At 46.2% G+C, this 18,636-nt stretch overlaps 1 protein-coding gene across 1 annotated transcript in view; it reads right to left on the minus strand.

The window, feature by feature from the left end:
• Window positions 1–18,636, minus strand: part of LOC147102608 (unconventional myosin-XVB-like) — a 326,297-nt gene that overhangs the window by 17,858 nt on the left and 289,803 nt on the right. The window contains exons 31-39 of the mRNA XM_085963249.1: window positions 16,417–16,489; window positions 15,313–15,389; window positions 13,910–13,986; window positions 11,039–11,169; window positions 10,321–10,415; window positions 9,980–10,057; window positions 2,932–3,028; window positions 2,263–2,411; window positions 2,060–2,184 (exon numbers count right to left, since the gene is read on the minus strand). Of these exons, the coding sequence (XP_085819375.1) occupies window positions 2,060–2,184; window positions 2,263–2,411; window positions 2,932–3,028; window positions 9,980–10,057; window positions 10,321–10,415; window positions 11,039–11,169; window positions 13,910–13,986; window positions 15,313–15,389; window positions 16,417–16,489 (902 nt within the window). The remainder of the gene's footprint in view (window positions 1–2,059; window positions 2,185–2,262; window positions 2,412–2,931; window positions 3,029–9,979; window positions 10,058–10,320; window positions 10,416–11,038; window positions 11,170–13,909; window positions 13,987–15,312; window positions 15,390–16,416; window positions 16,490–18,636) is intronic.

An 18,636-nucleotide genomic window follows, 5' to 3' on the forward strand; every position in this document is an offset into this window, starting at 1 on the left:
ATATAGACTACATCAACTGCACTACCCTCATCCACACACCTAGTCACCCCCTCAAAAAATTCAATCAAATTGGTTAGACATGATCTCCCCCTGACAAAGCCATGCTGACTATCCTTGATTAATCCTTGCCTCTCCAAGTGGCGATTAATTCTGTCCCTCAGAATTTTTTCCAATATAATTTCCCTGCCACTGATGTTAGGCTTACTGGCCTGTAATTCCCTGGTTTATCCTTTCTACCCTTCTTGAATAATGGTACTACGTTAGCTGTTCTCCAGTCCTCTGGCACCTCCCTTGTGGCCAGAGAGGTTCTGAAAATTTGTGTCAGAGCCCCTGCAATCTCCTCCCTTGCCTCACACAGCAGCCTGGGATACATCTCGTCTGGGCCTGGGGATTTATCCACTTTTAAGCCCGCTAAAACCACTAGTACCTCCTCCCTCTCAATACTAATTTGTTCAAGTATATCACAATCCCCCTGCCTGATTTCTATGCCTACTGAGCTACCAAGTTTCCTCTTCTCCTCCAAAGTAAACACAGAAAATGCTGTAAAGGCACAGCAGGTCCCTCAGAGCTTGAATGAACAGGAGCAGTTGATGTTGTCTTGAGGGCTGGATCTATATCATTTACCCATTTTGCTCTCTCAGATGCTGATACTTGATGTGTTTTTCTGTTGTCATTTCAGGTTTCCAGCTTTCACATGTTTCCTTTTTATCAGCTCTACTTCAAAGCTGTTTTTAAATATTTTTAAACAGATGCACTATTCCTGAGAAAGTGTTTGGTGCACTTTTTCCATATAGACAATGCTTCTTTAAGGAATCAAAATGGCTGATTTGAATGAACATACAAAGGCCTAGAAATTCACTTTGGGGCGCCCAGCTCGCCTGGGCGCCGGAATTACCGCTGCGCGCGGAGCCACCTGCGCCAGCGGGAAATTCAGTTTCAGCGCCCCAAGTGGAAGCCGGCCGCTAAACAAGGGTTTCGGCGCCCCGCTTGGGGCGCTGAAACTGAATATCGGCGTCTAAAGTGCCGCAGCGCCACCCGCTGCGGCACGGCAGGCTGTGGTACTGCAGGCCTCCCTCTCATTCTTAAGGGGGAGGTGCCTGCAAAAGCGCGATCCCCGCTCGCGAGTGCCGGCAAATGAGCCCGGCACCAAGGAGAAGTGCCGGGCTCTCTGGAAACAGCCGGCAATGCCACGGGGGGGGGGGGGGGGTGTAGGAAGCCGGGGAAGGAGGTGCGGGCAGGCGGCCGCCGAAAAAGCGGCCGGCCGCACCTCCACCTTAACTCGCCCCACTACCGGCACAGGTAGGCCCCGTGTACCGGTTGCTGTTTGCGGCCGGCGCGGGGGAGGCGGGAGCAACTAAATATGGCCAGCGGGGCGCTGCGCACACCGATGACGTCATCGGTGGCGGCGCAGCGCTAATGGCTAACGCCGCCATTAGCGCCCCGCTAAATATCGCGGTAGGTTTGCACAGTGGCGCGGAAGCCCTCTTTGGGCGCAAACTGGTGGCGCAGGCCACTGAATTTCTAGGCCAAAGTAGTTACAAATAGATCTTTAAAAAAATTCTTTCTAAATAAAACAGACTAACAAAACATTAATGAACACCGCACAGAAGACACCATTGATAAAACCTACAAGAAAAAGTAGGTTTCTGATAAATGATCCCTTCCTGGCCTCCAACCTCCCTCCACTGTAACTTTTCTTGTAATTGTCTATTTTATGAATAATATGATCTGATCTTCCCTCTCTTGTGAATATACAATGCTACATGCTCTTCCTCCTCTCTGCAACCTCACTGTGTTGAAATCAAGGCTCATCCCATCATCTCCCACGCTGACTGATTCATTCTCCAGGACCTCAAAACTGTAAAACTCCTTTCCTCTCTCAATATTCCCTTCCTCGTAAAACCCAAGCTTGGTGTCACCTAAACACTACTTCCTGATTTACCTACTTTCTTTTACCATTTTCAACCTTGGTGGTGTGCTGTACTGTGTCCTCGACACCATCACCGAGTATTCTCAATTTAAAAGGAGCTGTAGTGGTTTCTGTGATTACACCACTTACCTATTTGGCTCAGGCCCTGCTCCTTTGGTTTTATGCTGATAGGCCGCCAATATCGCAGCATGCTGTTCTGCCTCACGCATGTTGTTTGGCAACAGCAGTTGTCCTTTTAGGTAAATAGGAAGTATCTGAAAAACACAAGAACTGGGTTGAATAAATAAGAGTCAGTCTCTTAAAAGGTGAAAGTGCAGCGGTCAAAGGCTTACCTGATTATAATGTATATTAACATAGAGGTCATTGTAAAAGTGAAAAGGCTCTTTCCAAGTAACGCGTCGGAAATGAAGACAGGTTGAGCCATCATTTAACAGAAAGTCAAAGAGGTATTCATTCCATCTGATGGGTCTGACAACCTCTCCTGCAAAGAAAAAAGGACAACAGTGGTGGTGGGGTTAAACCCTGTGACAAGACATCAAGGGGCCGATCTTTAACATCCACCTGAAACAGGTGCAAACCCGCCTGCCCAACGCTGGTGTCAGGAGGCCCGAACCATCTGTACCTTTACTCTTCGGATCTTTCAGTCATGCTTTCTACCTCTACATATCTTTCATTTGTTCTCTCTAACCCTCTACCTTTCTTTACCTCTAACTTTATCAGCTCTCTCTCTCTCTACTTATGCCAGTTCTCCGTCTCTGCCTCTATCATCTCTACCTTTATCTCCTTTACCTCTATCTATTTCTATTTCCTCTATGGCTTTACCTTATTTCTCCCTCTGTCTCTAGCCTCTATTTCCTCTCTCTACTTCTTGTGTGCATTACTTCTCTTCATGCTTACCTCTACTCCCTCAATACCTCTCTCTTTGCCTTTAGCCTCCAACTCCCTCCCCTGATTGAATAAGTTTCCCCGTTGGTTCTTTATGCTTGGTGACATTCACTCACCATTGTTCCTGTCAGCAAAGAGGGAAAACTCGTTGGCTTCTTTGGGGTCGCTAATCCCGATATCAGCACAAATTTCCATCACCATTTCGTTTCCTACCTATAACCATAAACAAAGCAGGTTGAGCATGTTTTTCTGTTCTAGAGCTAGCAACAGCTCTCTGACGTCACAGAGCCAGCCAGACCTGTTCAAGGTCGGAAGGTGGGCACAGTCCAGGGTGGTACGCACACACACGGGAGAGCTCAGTATCTACTCCAAACATTTTCTCCAATAATTTCACCAGAAATTGAAAATATTTGTAAAAACAATAGGATTCTGTTTCTTTATTTCTGCGACTCCCTATTTTTGGGTAGAAGAAGTTAATTTTCTAGTCATTGTGGTTAGGGATATAGGCATCAGCATTAAACATTCTTACATCATGTAAGAAATCACACAACACCAGGTTATAGTCCTACAGTTTTATTTGAAATCACAAGCTTTCGGAGCGCTGCTCCTTCATCAGGTGAAGTGGAGAGATGCATAAAAACACAGCTTATATAGTCAGAGAATAATGTCAGATGTTTACAGGTAATCTTTCTAACTGCCATTTATCACACCTCGGCAGAGAGATAATCACAGCAATCAAAGGTGTAAATGGTGTTCAAACAGGTCAGTCAGGAAAACATTACATCAAAGAACAATGAGGTGGGGTCACAAGGGGTCAAATGTTGCAGATGCTGGGGTCTGTATGAAAAACAAAAAAACAGACAAAAAACATTTTTTTTGCTGGAAATCACAGCAGATCCGGCTGCATCTGTGTGGAGAGAACAAGCCAATGACGACTCGAGTCTGGATGACCCTACGTCAGGTGGGGTTACATGTAGCGTGACATGAACCCAAGATCCTGGTTGAGGCCGTTCTCATGGGTGCGGAACTTGGCTATCAGTTTCTGCTCGACGATTTTGCATTGTGTGTCTCGAAGGCCACCTTGGAGAATGCTTACCCGAAGATCGGAGGCTGAATGTCCTTGACTGCTGAAGTGTTCCCCGACTGGGAGGGAACACTCCTGCCTGGCGATTGTTGTGCGGTGTCCGTTCATCTGTTGTCGCAGTGTCTGCATGGTCTCGCCGATGTACCATGCTCCGGGGCATCCTTTCCTGCAACGTATGAGGTAGACAACGTTGGCCGAGTCACATGAGTATGTACCATGTACCTGGTGGGTGGTGTCCTCACGTGTGATGATGGTATCTGTGTTGATGATCTGGCATGTCTTGCAGAGGTTGCTGTGGCAGGGTTGTGTGGTGTCGTGGTCGCTGTTCTCCTGAAAGCTGGGTAATTTGCTGCAAACGATGGTCTGTTTGAGGTTAGGCGGCTGTTTGTAGGTGAGTAGTGGAGGCATGGGGATGGCCTTAGCGAGGTGTTCGTCATCATCGATGACATGTTGAAGGCTGCGAAGAACATGGCGTAGTTTCTCCGCTCCGGGGAAGTACTGGACGACAAAGGGTACTCTGTTGGTTGTGTCCCGTGTTTGTCTTCTGAGGAGGTCTATGCGATTTTTCACTGTGGCCCGTCGGAACTGTCGATTGACGAGTCGAGCGTTCTTACGAGGGCTTCTTTCAGCATCTGTAGGTGTCCATCGTGTTCCTCCTCGTCTGAGCAGATCCTGTGTATTCGCAGGGCTTGTCCATAGGGGATGGCTTCTTTAACGTGGTTAGGGTGGAAGCTGTAAACATCTGACATTATTCTCTGACTATATAAGCTGTGTTTTTATGCATCTCTCCACTTCACCCGACGAAGGAGCAGCGCTCCGAAAGCTTGTGATTTCAAATAAAGCTGTTGGACTATAACCTGGTGTTGTGTGATTTCTTACATTTGTCCACCCCAGTCCAACACCGGCATCTCCACACCATTCTTACATCAGGTACAGCACGGGTTAGATACAGAGTAAAGCTCCCTCTACACTGTCCCATCAAACACTCCCAGGGCAGGTACAGCATGGGTTAGATACAGAGTAAAGCTCCCTCTACACTGCCCCATCAAACACTCCCAGGGCAGGTACAGCACGGGTTAGATACAGAGTAAAGTTCCCTCTACACTGTCCCATCAAACACTCCCAGGCAGGTACAGCACGGGTTAGATACAGAGTAAAGCTCCCTCTACACTGTCCCATCAAACACTCCCAGGGCAGGTACAGCACGAGTTAGATACAGAGTAAAGTTCCCTCTACACTGTCCCATCAAACACTCCCAGGCAGGTACAGCACGGGTTAGATACAGAGTAAAGCTCCCTCTACACTGTCCCATCAAACACTCCCAGGCAGGTACAGCACGGGTTAGATACAGAGTAAAGCTCCCTCTACACTGTCCCATCAAACACTCCCAGGGCAGGTACAACACGGGTTAGATACAGAGTAAAGCTCCCTCTACACTGTCCCATCAAACACTCCCAGGCAGGTACAGCACGGGTTAGATACAGAGTAAAGTTCCCTCTACACTGCCACATTTAATTCTCCCAGGGCAGGTACAGTTCCCTTCGGGTTCCAAAATGGCATCTGCAGTACCTGGGCACACTTCTGGGGCAAAGCGCGCAGGAAGCCATGTTGGTAAAGGGTTTGTGCACGCACACTTAGAGCTCGATTTTAATAGCCCTGAGGAGGCGGGTCGGCAGTGAAGATCGGAACAAAATGGCTTCAAACTGCCAACCTGCTTCCATCCCGTCCCCACATGATTTTTGTGAGTGTCGGGTCAGTCGCTTCCAAACTGACCCAGTGGGACAGATAGTTAAGGCAGTTAAGAGCCTGTTAACTGCCTTTCTAATCCTATTTTTATAGTGGTTTCCCATTTTCGTGCTTCTGGCTCCTGTTTCCCGTCTTCAGAAACACGCCAGCTGCAAGGAGATGAGTTTCTTGAGGAAATGATTTGTAGTCATTGGTGCAGCACTTTAAAAGCGCTCCTGTAACATAGCTGACATTCAAATGCAACAACTTTGTTGTTGGAGGTTTGGGATAAGATTTTGCAAATCTACTGACCTTGTGACTGTTCAAGCTGACACCCATCTGCAGTGTTACCTGATTGGAATAATTTCAGGCCACTTTGAGGGTGCGCTTGCAAGCTTCTTGCCTCAACTGAAATCTATAGCAATCTTTTCATCCTGGTCGTCAGATTTGGAGGAAGAGCAGATGTGGCAGCACCACAACAGCAGCACCAGGAGCGCCAACCTGATGCTACACTGGACACAGGGCATCAGCCCCTGACAAAATTGCTGGCCGGGATATTTTCTTCACTTGATGCTGTAAAGCCTGGCTGCCACATGATGCACCAGGTTGACACCATCCTACACCAGCACCGTGAAGCATCCCTTTAATGTCCAAGCCATTCCATGTACACACATCACTATAGCGGGGGGTGGGGTGGAGTTATGACTGAACAATCACTGGAACTGAGTAAGACACTTCTCAATGTGCGCTCAGATCTGTCCAATAAGGAGCAACACATTACCAGAAACTTCACATGGACATTGGCTAAAGCTCTCAAGTGTGTGTTGTTAGTTGGTATGTTTGCAGTAGGATGAGGGTGAGTGTGAGGGGTGGCTAGTGAGATGGGGAAGTGATAAAGTAGATAGAGAGGGTTGGGTGGAGGTTCAAGGTAAGTTGGTGTCCTGGGGAGGTCTCTTCCGCCTTTGGAATGGAAGAGAACCTCCCTGCGTGCTGTGACTCCCTCCATAAGCATATGGAGGGAGTCATTGGAGAGCCTGGGTGCAAGTGTTCACCTTTGTGGAGTGATTGTCAGTGTTTGCAGCACCTCAGTGCTGTCAAACATTGACAGATCAACTGTCAAAATAAAATTGTGCATGGTCCCTATGAAACCGGCAGATGACGCATCATCAAATGGCCTCATCAGACCTGCTTCCTGTTAATTGGCCGGTCAGCCCGCAGGGCGAGTTTAACAAGGCCAATCAAGGGAAAATCACGTCTACAGAGCGGAGGCAGCTGGGGGTGGGACCGGAACCCGGAAACCAGCTGACCTGCCTCCAGAATTAATTTTGTGGCCTTAATGTCCGCCAGAAGTATGGGGACCAGGCAGATCATGACGTGAGTCAGTGAAAAATGAGCAGAGGCCAATGCAGAGCACGACAAGCTGCTAGAAGAGGGATGATGGGGAGAAGGGCTGTCAGCAGGAGGCCATATCTGCCCAGGGTGTTCAGGGAGCAATTCTCCTACCTGAACCTCGGTGACAACCAATGTTTGAGACTTCTGCACTTCACTAAGGAGTTCGTCACTGAAATCTGCCAACTACTCCAACCTCAGAGCAAGGCAAGAACTCCAGTGCCAGTGGCTGTGAAGGTGACCATGGCTATAAACTTTTATGCGTCTAGCTCCTTCCAGGCTGGTGCTGGAGATATTAGCAACATCTTGCACTGTTGCATAAGGGAGGCCACTGAGGCTGTCTATTCAGGCGGAACGAGCACGAGGGTTTACAAGGATTGCAGGCTTCCCCATGGTGCAGGGTGCCATTGACTGCATGCACATTGCTTCGCGTGCACCTCATGTCAACTCTGCCTTGTACTGTAACCAAAAGGGATTCCATTCCCTCAATGTGCAGCTGGTGTGTGACTATAGGCAGTGCATCATGCAGGTCCGTGCCCGGTATCCTGGCAGCAGTCATGTTGTGTTCATTCTACGGCAGTCTGCTGTGCCAGCTGTATTTCAGCCACCACGGCAAACCAAAGGGTGGCTACAGGGCTATCCGTTGATGACATGGCGTATAATGAGAGCCATGCTGCCACGGAAATCTGATAGAGCAGGCCATTGGCATGCTGAAGCAAGGATTCCGCTGCCTGGATCGCTCTGGAGGAGCCCTGCAATACTCAGCTGGGCGGATCTCAAGATTTGTGGTGGTATGTTGCACAACTTTGCCATCATGAAGGAACAGCCCTTGCCACCACCTATCAGGCGAGAAGCTGAGGAGCACGAGGAGGAAACAGAAGAGGAGGTAGAGGAAGGAAGGCGGCAACCTGGACAGCCCCTTTCTGCCCAGGCCGTACGTGAAGAACTAATTCAAGTGCGATACCAGTAACCTCAACCCCAGTTCCCCATTCACCAACAGTCCCACACTCTGTCACTGACCACATCGTCCTCTTGACCACAATGCAAAAATAAAAGCCAACACAAAATACACATTCCACACCCAATTTATAAATTAAATCATGCCATATTGCATACAAAATTAAACTAATCACCCTTGTGCATTCCCTTAGTGCCTGTCTTCCGTATGCCTATGCCTGTCCTTGTGCTCCCACAAAGTGCTACCTGAGTGGCTGCAGCATAGCTGGTGGAAGGCTGCTGACTTTCAGTGGAGGACACTGCAGATGGCCTTGGAGGACGAGCTCGAGCAGCTCTGGGCCAAGAAGGGATGGGCGGCTGGCCCGCACGCTCTACCGGTCAGCCGCCCAAAATTAGAAATCAACCCTGTTGTCAAAACTTCTGAAAACCTAAACCCAAGGTGAAGACATGAGTCTTCAGGCAAGTAAGGGAACAGTTTTGCACCTGATACCCTGTTTGATGGCTACTGAAATGGATGCGCTGCATGAGACGAGTGCAAGGAAGGCTACCCTCTATGCCATTCCTGGTACTATCAACAACAACTTGTATTTATATTGCGCCTTTAACATAATAAAACATCCCAAGGAGCTGCACAGGAGTATTTTAAGACAAAAAATTTGACACCGAGCCACATAAGGATAAATTAGGGGGCAGGTGACCAAAAGCTTGGTCAAAGAGGCAGGTTTTAAGGAGCGTCTTAAAGGAGGAAAGAGAGGTAGAGAGGCAGAGAGGTTTAGGCAGGGAATTCCAGAGCTTAGGGCCCAGGCAACAAAAGGCACTGCCACCATTGGTTGAATGATTATAATCAGGGATCCTCAAGAGGGCAGCATGTTTGCAGGGAGATGGAGACAAGTTTCACACCACAGGTGACCTTTATTGTCACTGCACTTGACAGGTCTATGCTGCGAGGTAGCTGAAGGTATCCTTCCAGCAGATGGAACAGCTCTGCACCTACCTCTCTGCTGATCCAGAAGCTGAGAAGACAGTTCCCTACGATCATTGCTAGCTATGTGTGCCAGGGCCTGTAGAAATAGATGGTGGCATCTTGGTGGAAGCAGTTAATGGGGCTATGCTGGTTCTTGATTACTCTGCGTTGTCTTCTTTCATGCACTGCCACTGAAAGCAGGACACGTTGTGATTGGGGTGCTTCCGAAGAAGCATCCAACATTCATATATTTTAGTGACCATCTGGTTTTCTGTCCCAGCTTCATTTGGGAAGATGAGCCTCCATCTGGCACTAATTGCCTATCAGATTGAGGTATGTTCACTTCTGTCTGCAGACACGAGTATGCGTGTACTAGTGAGTAGGCACAGAGCACCTCTTTGCAGCATGATCTGCCTGGCAATTTTCCATAGGTCCTTCTCTTTCAGACATGTCTGATAGGGGGAATTTCCATTGGAAACCCATTGGTGCCAGTAGTGGTACTGGGGGCAATTTTTAACATTTTCTTCATTTGCGCAAAAACTGATTTAAACAGTTTCTGGAGGTGAAAGGGCACTTTCCAGCAGACAGGACAAACACACGCGGGGAGCAGGTGTGAGATTACAGTATCCAATTTACACGACAAAGTGTTCCATTGATACAAGCCCCAGGTTGCACTATCATATGACTAGATATTCGGCAGTAAAGGTAAACTCCTGATTGTAGGGGATGTGGAATATCTAGTCCAGACCCAAAATGTGTAACAATCACTTATCTGGGGAAGTTCTGACCTCCACACTGCAGATTGCATGTTCAAAACCAGGAATACATCATGTGGAAAACTCACATCCTATCATGCTATGTGATATTTGCTGCATCTAACAATACCCCTTGTAAACATGGGCAACAGAAAAAAGCAACCAAGGTCATTAGATACTCAAAGGGTTAATCAGAGCAACCTCCTCAATCTGAAAATCTGAGTACATTCCAATGCATGCCATCAGTTGAATGATTTTTGCCCGCCCAATCCCCAGTCATGTAGACATACCGAGAAGGGCCTGATCTTGGCGTTGTGCTCCAACTTCCCAGGCAGGTACACAATGATCCTCCGTGAGCTGCGTCCTTTCTGTCAGATAAACAAAGCATCATTCAAATTATACGCACTTTACAGTGCTGTCAACCAGTCAAAAATTAGGGCAATTTTTGGCAATTTGCAACTGTTCAGCGACTGAGAAACCATCCCACCATTGATGATCAGTGTGTCCACTTACTCTGCTCAGTAACTCTATCTCATATAGATGATTAGTACTTGGTCTCTTAGTCCCTGATAATGGGAAGTGTCCAGTCATGGGGCTTTGCTTGTATCTGATGTACTTTGATGAAACTTACTATAATGGCGTCCACTTCAAGGGTGGATGGGGCGTATCGTCGTCCCCCAAATTGCAGCGTGCGATGAATGTTGTCCTGACAAATCTTTGCTATTTCTGGGAAAAGAAACAATGGACTGTGTTGAGTGTTTGCAATCGAGGTGTATCTCTAAAAACTGCTTGCAAAAAACTGTCCTTTTACCCCTTCCCTTTACCTCTGTGATACTGTGTAAGAGATTTAACAACCTGATAGTTATAACTATCAGGAAAGACTGAACAGGTTGGGGCTCTTTTCTCTAGTAAAGAGAAGGCTGAGGGGTGACCTAATAGAAGTCTTTAAAATAATGAAGTAGTTCACTAGGGTAGATGTAGAAAATATGTTTCCACTTGTGGGGCAGACCAAAACTAGGGTCCATAAATATAAGATAGTTACTAATAAATCCAATAGGGAATTCAGAAGGAACTTCTTTACCCCAGAAAGTGATTAGAATGTGGAACTTGCTACCGCAGGGGTCGAGGCAAATAGCATAGATTTCTTTAAGGGGAATCTAGATAAGTACATGAAGGAGAAAGTAATAAAAGAACATACTGATAGGCTTAGATGAAAGCAGGGTGGGAGGAGCATAAACACCGGCATGAACCAGTTGGACCGAATGAGCTGTAAGTTCTATGTAACAACCTTGTGTCTGCTTTTTTAATTAAGCTATGCTAAACCTCACCCCCCTCCCAATACACTGTACCTTTGAAGTCATGTTTGGGGTTAGTGTAGATGTCCTGCAGGTATCTCATGACGTAGGGCCTCAGGTTGCTTGAGCATGGGTGGTAGCCCAAGAAGAGGTAGAGGATCCGCCAGCCCCGTATGCAGCTCTCTCTGCGCAAAGACATGAATAGTGTCACAACCACTCAGATATTCTGTTTTTCCAATATTCTCTCCTCGTGTCTGGAAGGCACTGACTCCTGATGGCATAAAATTCCACAGGCACTGGCAGGCCTCTGGTATCTTGCTCGAGTGGTCCATCTTTTACATGTGTCAGTGAGCATTAACATGCAATTTTGCCATTGAGGGTATCGCATCCAAGCTTGATCCTATCCTCACCCAATGTGCACAAGTGCACACAATCTAGCAGGAATCATTAGCCTGGCTGATTTATTTTCTCCCTCCCTAATCCAAGTCCACTGAGGCTAGCAGACCAGGGATTGAACCTAGGGCCTGCCTGGTCTCAACACAGTGAGCAATGCACATGCCAACTGAGTCACTGAGACTTGTTGTATTCAAAGTGAGGAATGTCATTTCTGGTGATCGGCGCATTTCCCCCACTTTTGATACTCAGAATGTCGCCATGAACTCCCGGGCCAGTGATAACACAGATTAGGTACACAGTCAAGTCCCTGTACAGTGTTCCTTCACTGTACCTCAACAGGTAAAAAAACACCCTACTGGATAATTGCCAACTGTTTCACATCTCAAACAATGCCTTTTGGCCTGTATTAATAATTTAGTGCCAATCTGTGAGTAGTTTTAGCAGTTGTGCTGTAGATTCTTTCCCATGACGAGTTGAGGCAGACCATTTTCACATAGAACCTTTACAGACAGCAGACAGGAGACTTTCGCCCTATCAGTCTGACCTGGCTGAGAATCCAGCTCCCAGAAGTATAGGGATAGGGTCTAATCCATTGCATCATACAAAAAAGAGACAATGGACAAGAGTGCACAAGTCCATAAGAGTGAAAGAGCACAGTTGAGTCAGATGTGTTAACTGTACTCCAACACCAGAGATACAAGAATAACAGTCATGAATTGTGAAGCATAAATGAACCATTCAGCAATACCCAACATGAACTGTCCATTACAGCCACAACTCTTTCTGTTTTTCCTCACTCTTCTCCTCCTTGTTAGGGTACAGTTCCAAGGACACTGCCAGCCCTCTGATACCTCAACCGGGGCCATTCTTCATGTGTGAATCCAGACAGTTTGCAGAGTATTCAACTGAGGAGGGGTTAACAGCTAAGCTGTCTTTATCCAATGACCACATATTGGCACTTTCCGGCAGGGGTCATTGGATAGTGATCAGGAGTAGGAACCCTGGCTGATTTTCTCCTTTCTGGGCCTGACGTGCTGCCCTGTCTATGATCAGCCAGTTCAGTGCAGACTGTGAATGAACCTGGTACCTTCTTGTCTCTAGGGTCAGACTGGTTTGTCAGGCACATTTTCCAACTCAATCACACTTTGCATTTTTAAATAGTTCTTTTGCTCCCATTTAGTACAATCCTCTCTTTCACTTCAACACTCTTCCCATATTATGGAGCACGCATCATTCCCTGACTGAATGAGCAGGGAAGGAACTGACCAAGTCCCAGGCCTTTGCCAGTGTCACTCCCGAACTGACAGTTAGGAAATGTGCAAGAGCACCTCAGATTAAGGGTTGTCACTTCACTGCACATCCCCTGTCACATGGCTAGTGGTGTTCCACAAGGATCAGTGCTGGGACCACTGTTGTTCACAATTTATATTAACGATTTAGACTTTGGGATCAAAAACACAATTTCAAAATTTGTGGATGACACCAAATTGGGGGGGATAGTTAATACTGAGGAGGACTGCAACAAATTACAGGAGGACATTAATAAACTTGTAGAATGGGCATATAATTGGCAAATGAAATTCAACACATTTTGGTAGGAAGAATAGGGAGGTCACTTATCACTTGGAGGGTGCGAGTCTGGGTGGGGTAGAGGAACAAAGGGATCTGGGAGTACAAATACACAAATCACTAAAAGTATAACAAGGTCATAAAAAAGCAAATCAGGGTTTATTTCTAGAGGAATAGAATTGAAAAGTAGTGAAATTATGCTAAACTTGTATCAAACCTTGGTTAGACCACTGCATACAATTCTGGCCGCCATATTATAAAAAGAATATAGAGGCACTGGAGAGGGTGCAGAGAAACTTTACAAGGATGATACAAGGATGATACCAGAAATGCGAGGGTATACCTATTAGGAAAGGGTGAACAGGCTGGGTCTCTTTTCACTTGAAAAAAGGCTGAGGGGTGACCTAATTGAAGTCTTTAAAATTATGAAACGTTTTGATAGAGTGGATACAGAGAGAGTGTTAGCACTTGTGGGGAAGAGCATAACTAGAGGCCACCAATATAAGATAGTCACCAAGAAATCCAATAGGGAATTTAGAAGAAACTTCTTTACCCAGAGAGTGGTGAGAATGTGGAACTCGCTACCACAGGGAGTGGTTGAAGCGAATAGTATAGATGCATTTAAGGGGAGGCTGGATAAGCATATGAGGGAGAAGGGAATAGAGGGTTATGCTGACAGAGTTAAATGAGGAAAGATGGGAGGAGGCTCGAGTGGAGCATAAACACCGGCATGGACTGGTTGGGCCGAATGGCCTGGTTCTGTGCTGTATATCCTGTGTAACATGTTGCTGGAATGCAGCTCAGCTCCAGTAACAGTGAAAGATAGTGCAAAACAAACGTGTGATATTTACACTGGTTATTTCAGGTGCTGGGGTAGTGAGTAGGTGTGAAGCGAGGCGACAGTATTTACATAGAGATTCACCACTCTGCTACGGTCCTGTGAAGGTCCTGGACACTTACTTCCTGGGATTATCTGTGATTTGCTTGATGATCTGACAGCAGACCTCGTCCTGTAGCCTCTCCTTCTCCTTACACAGCTATGAGGAAGCATAAAGTGGACAAGCTGCCTGTTAACAAGAGATACTTCTGGAAAATTTCAAGCAGCAAAGATTTCAGTGATTCCAACTAACTTTTGATTTTTCTCCTGTGTTGCTCCTCCCCTCCTGGAAGCTCCAACTCATGCAATGGTTCGTGACAAAGGTATTAGCAGAGCTTCAACCTTGGAGGGCATTGTGACCCTGTCCTCACTGGACACTCCCCACACTCATTTTCCATGGGCTCAAGTGGCTTTGTGAGTGTGAGCTTCGACTGAGGGTTCGCAACGTATTTGGCCTGATCCTGCCCTCTTTGGTATTTACAGGAGTACTTTCTGACTGGGGTTACTGAGCAGGATCTCCTGGGAGATTGTTTCTGTCACCTAGCCCAAGGGCACTGAGATCAATTGTCATACTCACAACAAGTGCCCCAAGCTAAGATCAGCTAACACAGCAAAGGCTGGGAATTGAACCTGGGACCTGTCTGCATCATTCAGTACCACACCTCAGAATGCATAAACTACCATGCTATCAGTGACCTGACAGGGGCATGCTTTAAAAAAAATGCTTGAAATTACTCTCCATAAACTTAAGGTCATCCAAAACTCGCACCAAATCCCATTCATCCCTGTGCTCGCTGGCCTACACTGGCTCCTGTTTAAGCATCCTTGTTTTCAAATCCCTCCATGGCCTCACCCCTCCCTATCTCTGTAACCTCCTCCAGCCCTACAATCCTCTGAGATATCTGCGCTCCTCTAATTCTGGCTTCTTGTGCATCCACGATTTAATCGCTCCACCATTGGCGGCCGTGCCTTCAGCTGCCAAGGCCCTAAGCTCTGGAACTCACTCCCGAAACCTCTCCGCCTCTCTACCTCTCTTTTCTCCATTAAGATGCTCCTTAAAACCTACTTCTTCTGCCCTAATATCTCCTTATGTGGCTCAGTGTCAAATTTTGTATAACGCTCATGTTAAGCACCTTGAGATGTTTTACTACGTTAAAGGTGCTATATAAATACAAGTTGTTGTTGTTGTTGAACCATCAGGATCCCTTTTTATTTCATGGGTAGCTGAATTACAGCCAGTAGTCATCATTCCTGAAATGAAGGCGTGATCTACATGGCAGGAGTTGGCCACCGTTCACTCAAGCAGATGGTATGGTGTTTGTCTCTTTAAAATACCCTTTACACTGATCTCCATGATCGATATTCCGTGCAGCCCAGCTGGCCGGCTTCATTTCTTCTGTGGGTTGCTACGATTGCTGTGTGGGACTTGGGGGTGGGGAACAGAAAGTTCCTAAAAAAAGTAATGTTCTGAAAGAGACTGACTCACCTGCAGGATACTCTGTAAATAATCTGTGTTAGATTTTTGCTTCTGAAGGGACTGGTCTCCCATAAACCTCATCAGAGCTGCAGAGAAACAGGAATTAAAGAAAGAAAAGGAACTGCCAACATCTATACAGGAAACTCTTTATTATCCGGCACCACCGGGACCGGCGTGGTGCCGGTTTATCAAAAAGTCCGGATTACAGAGAGGTATAGTTTAAAGGTACGAGAGCTCCGTACACAGCAATAAATCCAGGCTTCCCTGTTGCTTAGCAACATGTGCAGGAACTCCGGCCACAGACCAAGCGTCCCTGTTGCTTAGCAACATGTGCAGGAACTCCGGCCACAGATCAAGCGTCCCTGTTGCTCAGCAACAAGTGCACAAACCTCAGTTACACAGCCACAGACCCAGGAACGGCCACTAATATGAAGTAAAACTTACCTGAACCTACTCCTGAATTTTGCCGGTTAACAGAGATTTCCGGTTATTTTTTTTAAGGTGCCAGTTAAAAGAGAGTTTCCTGTACATGGCTTATAACATTGTAGACACCTCCCAAAGCACTTCACACAATGAATTACTCTTGAACAGCAGTATCTCTCGTTTACATTGTGAAAGTCAAGGAGAAACCCAATGTCTATTGATGCACTTAACCATTCAATGATTCTGAGATCATTCATTCCCAAACCATGTCATTAACCCCACTGATTGTTATTGTCTCACCACCGCCTTCTCAAGGTCAATTAGGGATGGGCAATAAATGCTGATGCCCACATCCTAGGAACGAATATTTAAAAAAATTAGCCTCAAAACCTAGTTGCCACAAACCCCTAAACCTGGCTGTCACTAAACCACCAAACCCTGTTGTTATGAATCGTATCAACCCTTGTTGTCATTAACCGCAAACCTGTCAACTCTAACCCTCAATGCTGGTTTTCATTAACGCCAAACTTTGTTATCACTAACCGCAAATCCTGTTGTCATTAATCCTCAAACCTGTAGCCACTAACCCCAAACCACGCTGACAATAATCCGAACCCTGTCATCACTAACCCCACCCCCAAACAGTACAAAACAGGTTCAAATATTCCACAGTTACCCAGTAAAACTCACCCATGAAATTCTTTGCAGCAAGCTCATTTAGTTCATTGTCAACAATATAAATCAGTGACTCCTGGATGGGAACCTGTAACAAGAATTGTGTCTGGAATTATTACTCTAAGGTTCCTCTCTCAGCTTCCCTGCGCTAATTCAGTTCATTTATTGTATACTTATGATGCAATTTTTAACCAACATGGAATACATTACACGTATCAGTGTTAATTCTCATTTGTCTGCTTAAATGCATAACTAATCATAGAAAACATAGAAACATAGAAGATAGGAGCAGGTGTAGGCCATTCGGCCCCTCGAGCCTGCTCCGCCATTTAATGAGATCATGGCTGATCATCCAAATTCAGTACCCTGTCCCTGCTTTCTCCCCATATCCCTTGATCCCTTTAGCCTTAAGAAATATATCTAACTCCTTCTTGAATATATTTAATAACTTGGCCTCAACTGCCTTCTGTGGTAGAGAATTCCACAGGTTCACCATTCTCTGGGTGAAGAAATTCCTTCTCATTTCAGTCCTAAATGGCTTACCCCTTATCCTTAGACTGTGACCCCTGGTTCTGGACTCTCCGCCATCGGGAACATCTTTCCTGCATCTAGTCTGTCTAGTCCTGTTAGAGTTTTATAAGTTTCAATGAGATCCCCTCTCATTGTTCTAAACGCTAACGAATACAAGCCCAATCGACCCAATCTCTCGTCATATGTCATTCCTGCCATCCCAGGTATCAGTCTGGTGAATCTTCGCTGCACTCCCTCCATGGCAAGAACATCCTTTCTCAGATAAGGCGACCAAAACTGCACATAATACTCAAGGTGTGGTCTCACCAAGGCCCTGTACAACTGCAGAAAGACATCCTTGCTCCTGTACTCGAATCCTCTCGCTATGAAGGCCAACATACCATTTGCCTTCTTAACCACCTGCTGCACCTGCATGCTTACCTTCAATGACTGGTGCACAAGGACACCCAGGTCTTGTTGCACTTCCCCTTTTCCCAATTTATTGCCGTTCAGATAATAATCTGTCTTCCTGTTTTTGCCACCAAAGTGAATAACCTCGCATTTATCCACATTATACTGCATCTGCCATGCATCTGCCCTATCACCCAACCTATCCAAATCATACTGGAGTTTCTCTGCATCCTCCTCACAGCACACACGCCCACCCAGCTTTGTGTCGCCTGCAAACTTGGAGATATTACATCTAGTTCCCTCGTCTAGATCATTAATATATATTGTGAATAACTGGGGTCCTAGCACCGATCCCTGTGGTACCCCACTAGCACTGCCTGCCACTCGGAAAAAGACCCGTTTATTCCAACTCTTTGCTTCCTGTCTGCCAACCAGTTCTCTATCCAAGTCAGTACCTTACCCCCAATCCCATGTGCTTTAACTTTGCACGCTAATCTCTTATGTAGGACCTTATCGAAAGCCTTCTGAAAGTCCAAATACACCACATCCACTGGTTCTTCCTTATCTATTCTACCAGTTACATCCTCAAAAAATTCCAGTAGATTAGTCAAGCATGATTTACCTTTTGTCCGATCCTGTCACTGTTTTCCAAGTGCTCTGCTATTACATTTTTTATAATGGACTCTTAGCATTTTCCCCACGACCAACGTCAGGCTTACCGATCTATAATTCCCCGTTTTCTCTCTACCACCTTTTTTGAATAGTGGGGTAACATTAGCTACCCTCCAATCCATGGGAACTGTTCCAGAGTCTATCGAATTTTGGAAGATGACCAGCAGTGCATCTACTATTTCTAGGGCCACTTCCTTAAGTACCCTAGGATGTAGATTATCAGGCCCTGGGGTTTATCGGCCTTCAATCCCGTCAATTTCCTTAACACCATTTCCCTACAAATACTGATTTCAGTCAGTTCCTCCTTCTCATTAGACCCTATGTTCCCCGACATCTCTGGGAGGTTATTTGTGTCCTCCTTTGTGAAGACAGAACCAAAGTATGTATTTAATTGGTCTGCCATTTCTTTGTTCCCCATTATAAATTCCCTTGATTCTGATTGCAAGGGACCTACGCTTGACTTCACCAATCTTTTTCTCTTCACATATCTATAGAAGCTTTTACAGTCAATTTTTATGTTCCCTGAAAGCTTACTCTCATACTCTATTTTCCCCCTCTTAATTAATCCCTTTGTCCTCCTTTGCTGAATCCTAAACTGCTCCCAATCCTCAGGTTTGCTGCTTTTTCTGGCCAGTTTATATA

This window comes from Somniosus microcephalus, chromosome 21 (assembly GCF_052327205.1).
Source record: "Somniosus microcephalus isolate GS21.2 chromosome 21, FLI_Smic_1.0, whole genome shotgun sequence".
Lineage (NCBI taxonomy): Eukaryota > Metazoa > Chordata > Chondrichthyes > Squaliformes > Somniosidae > Somniosus > Somniosus microcephalus.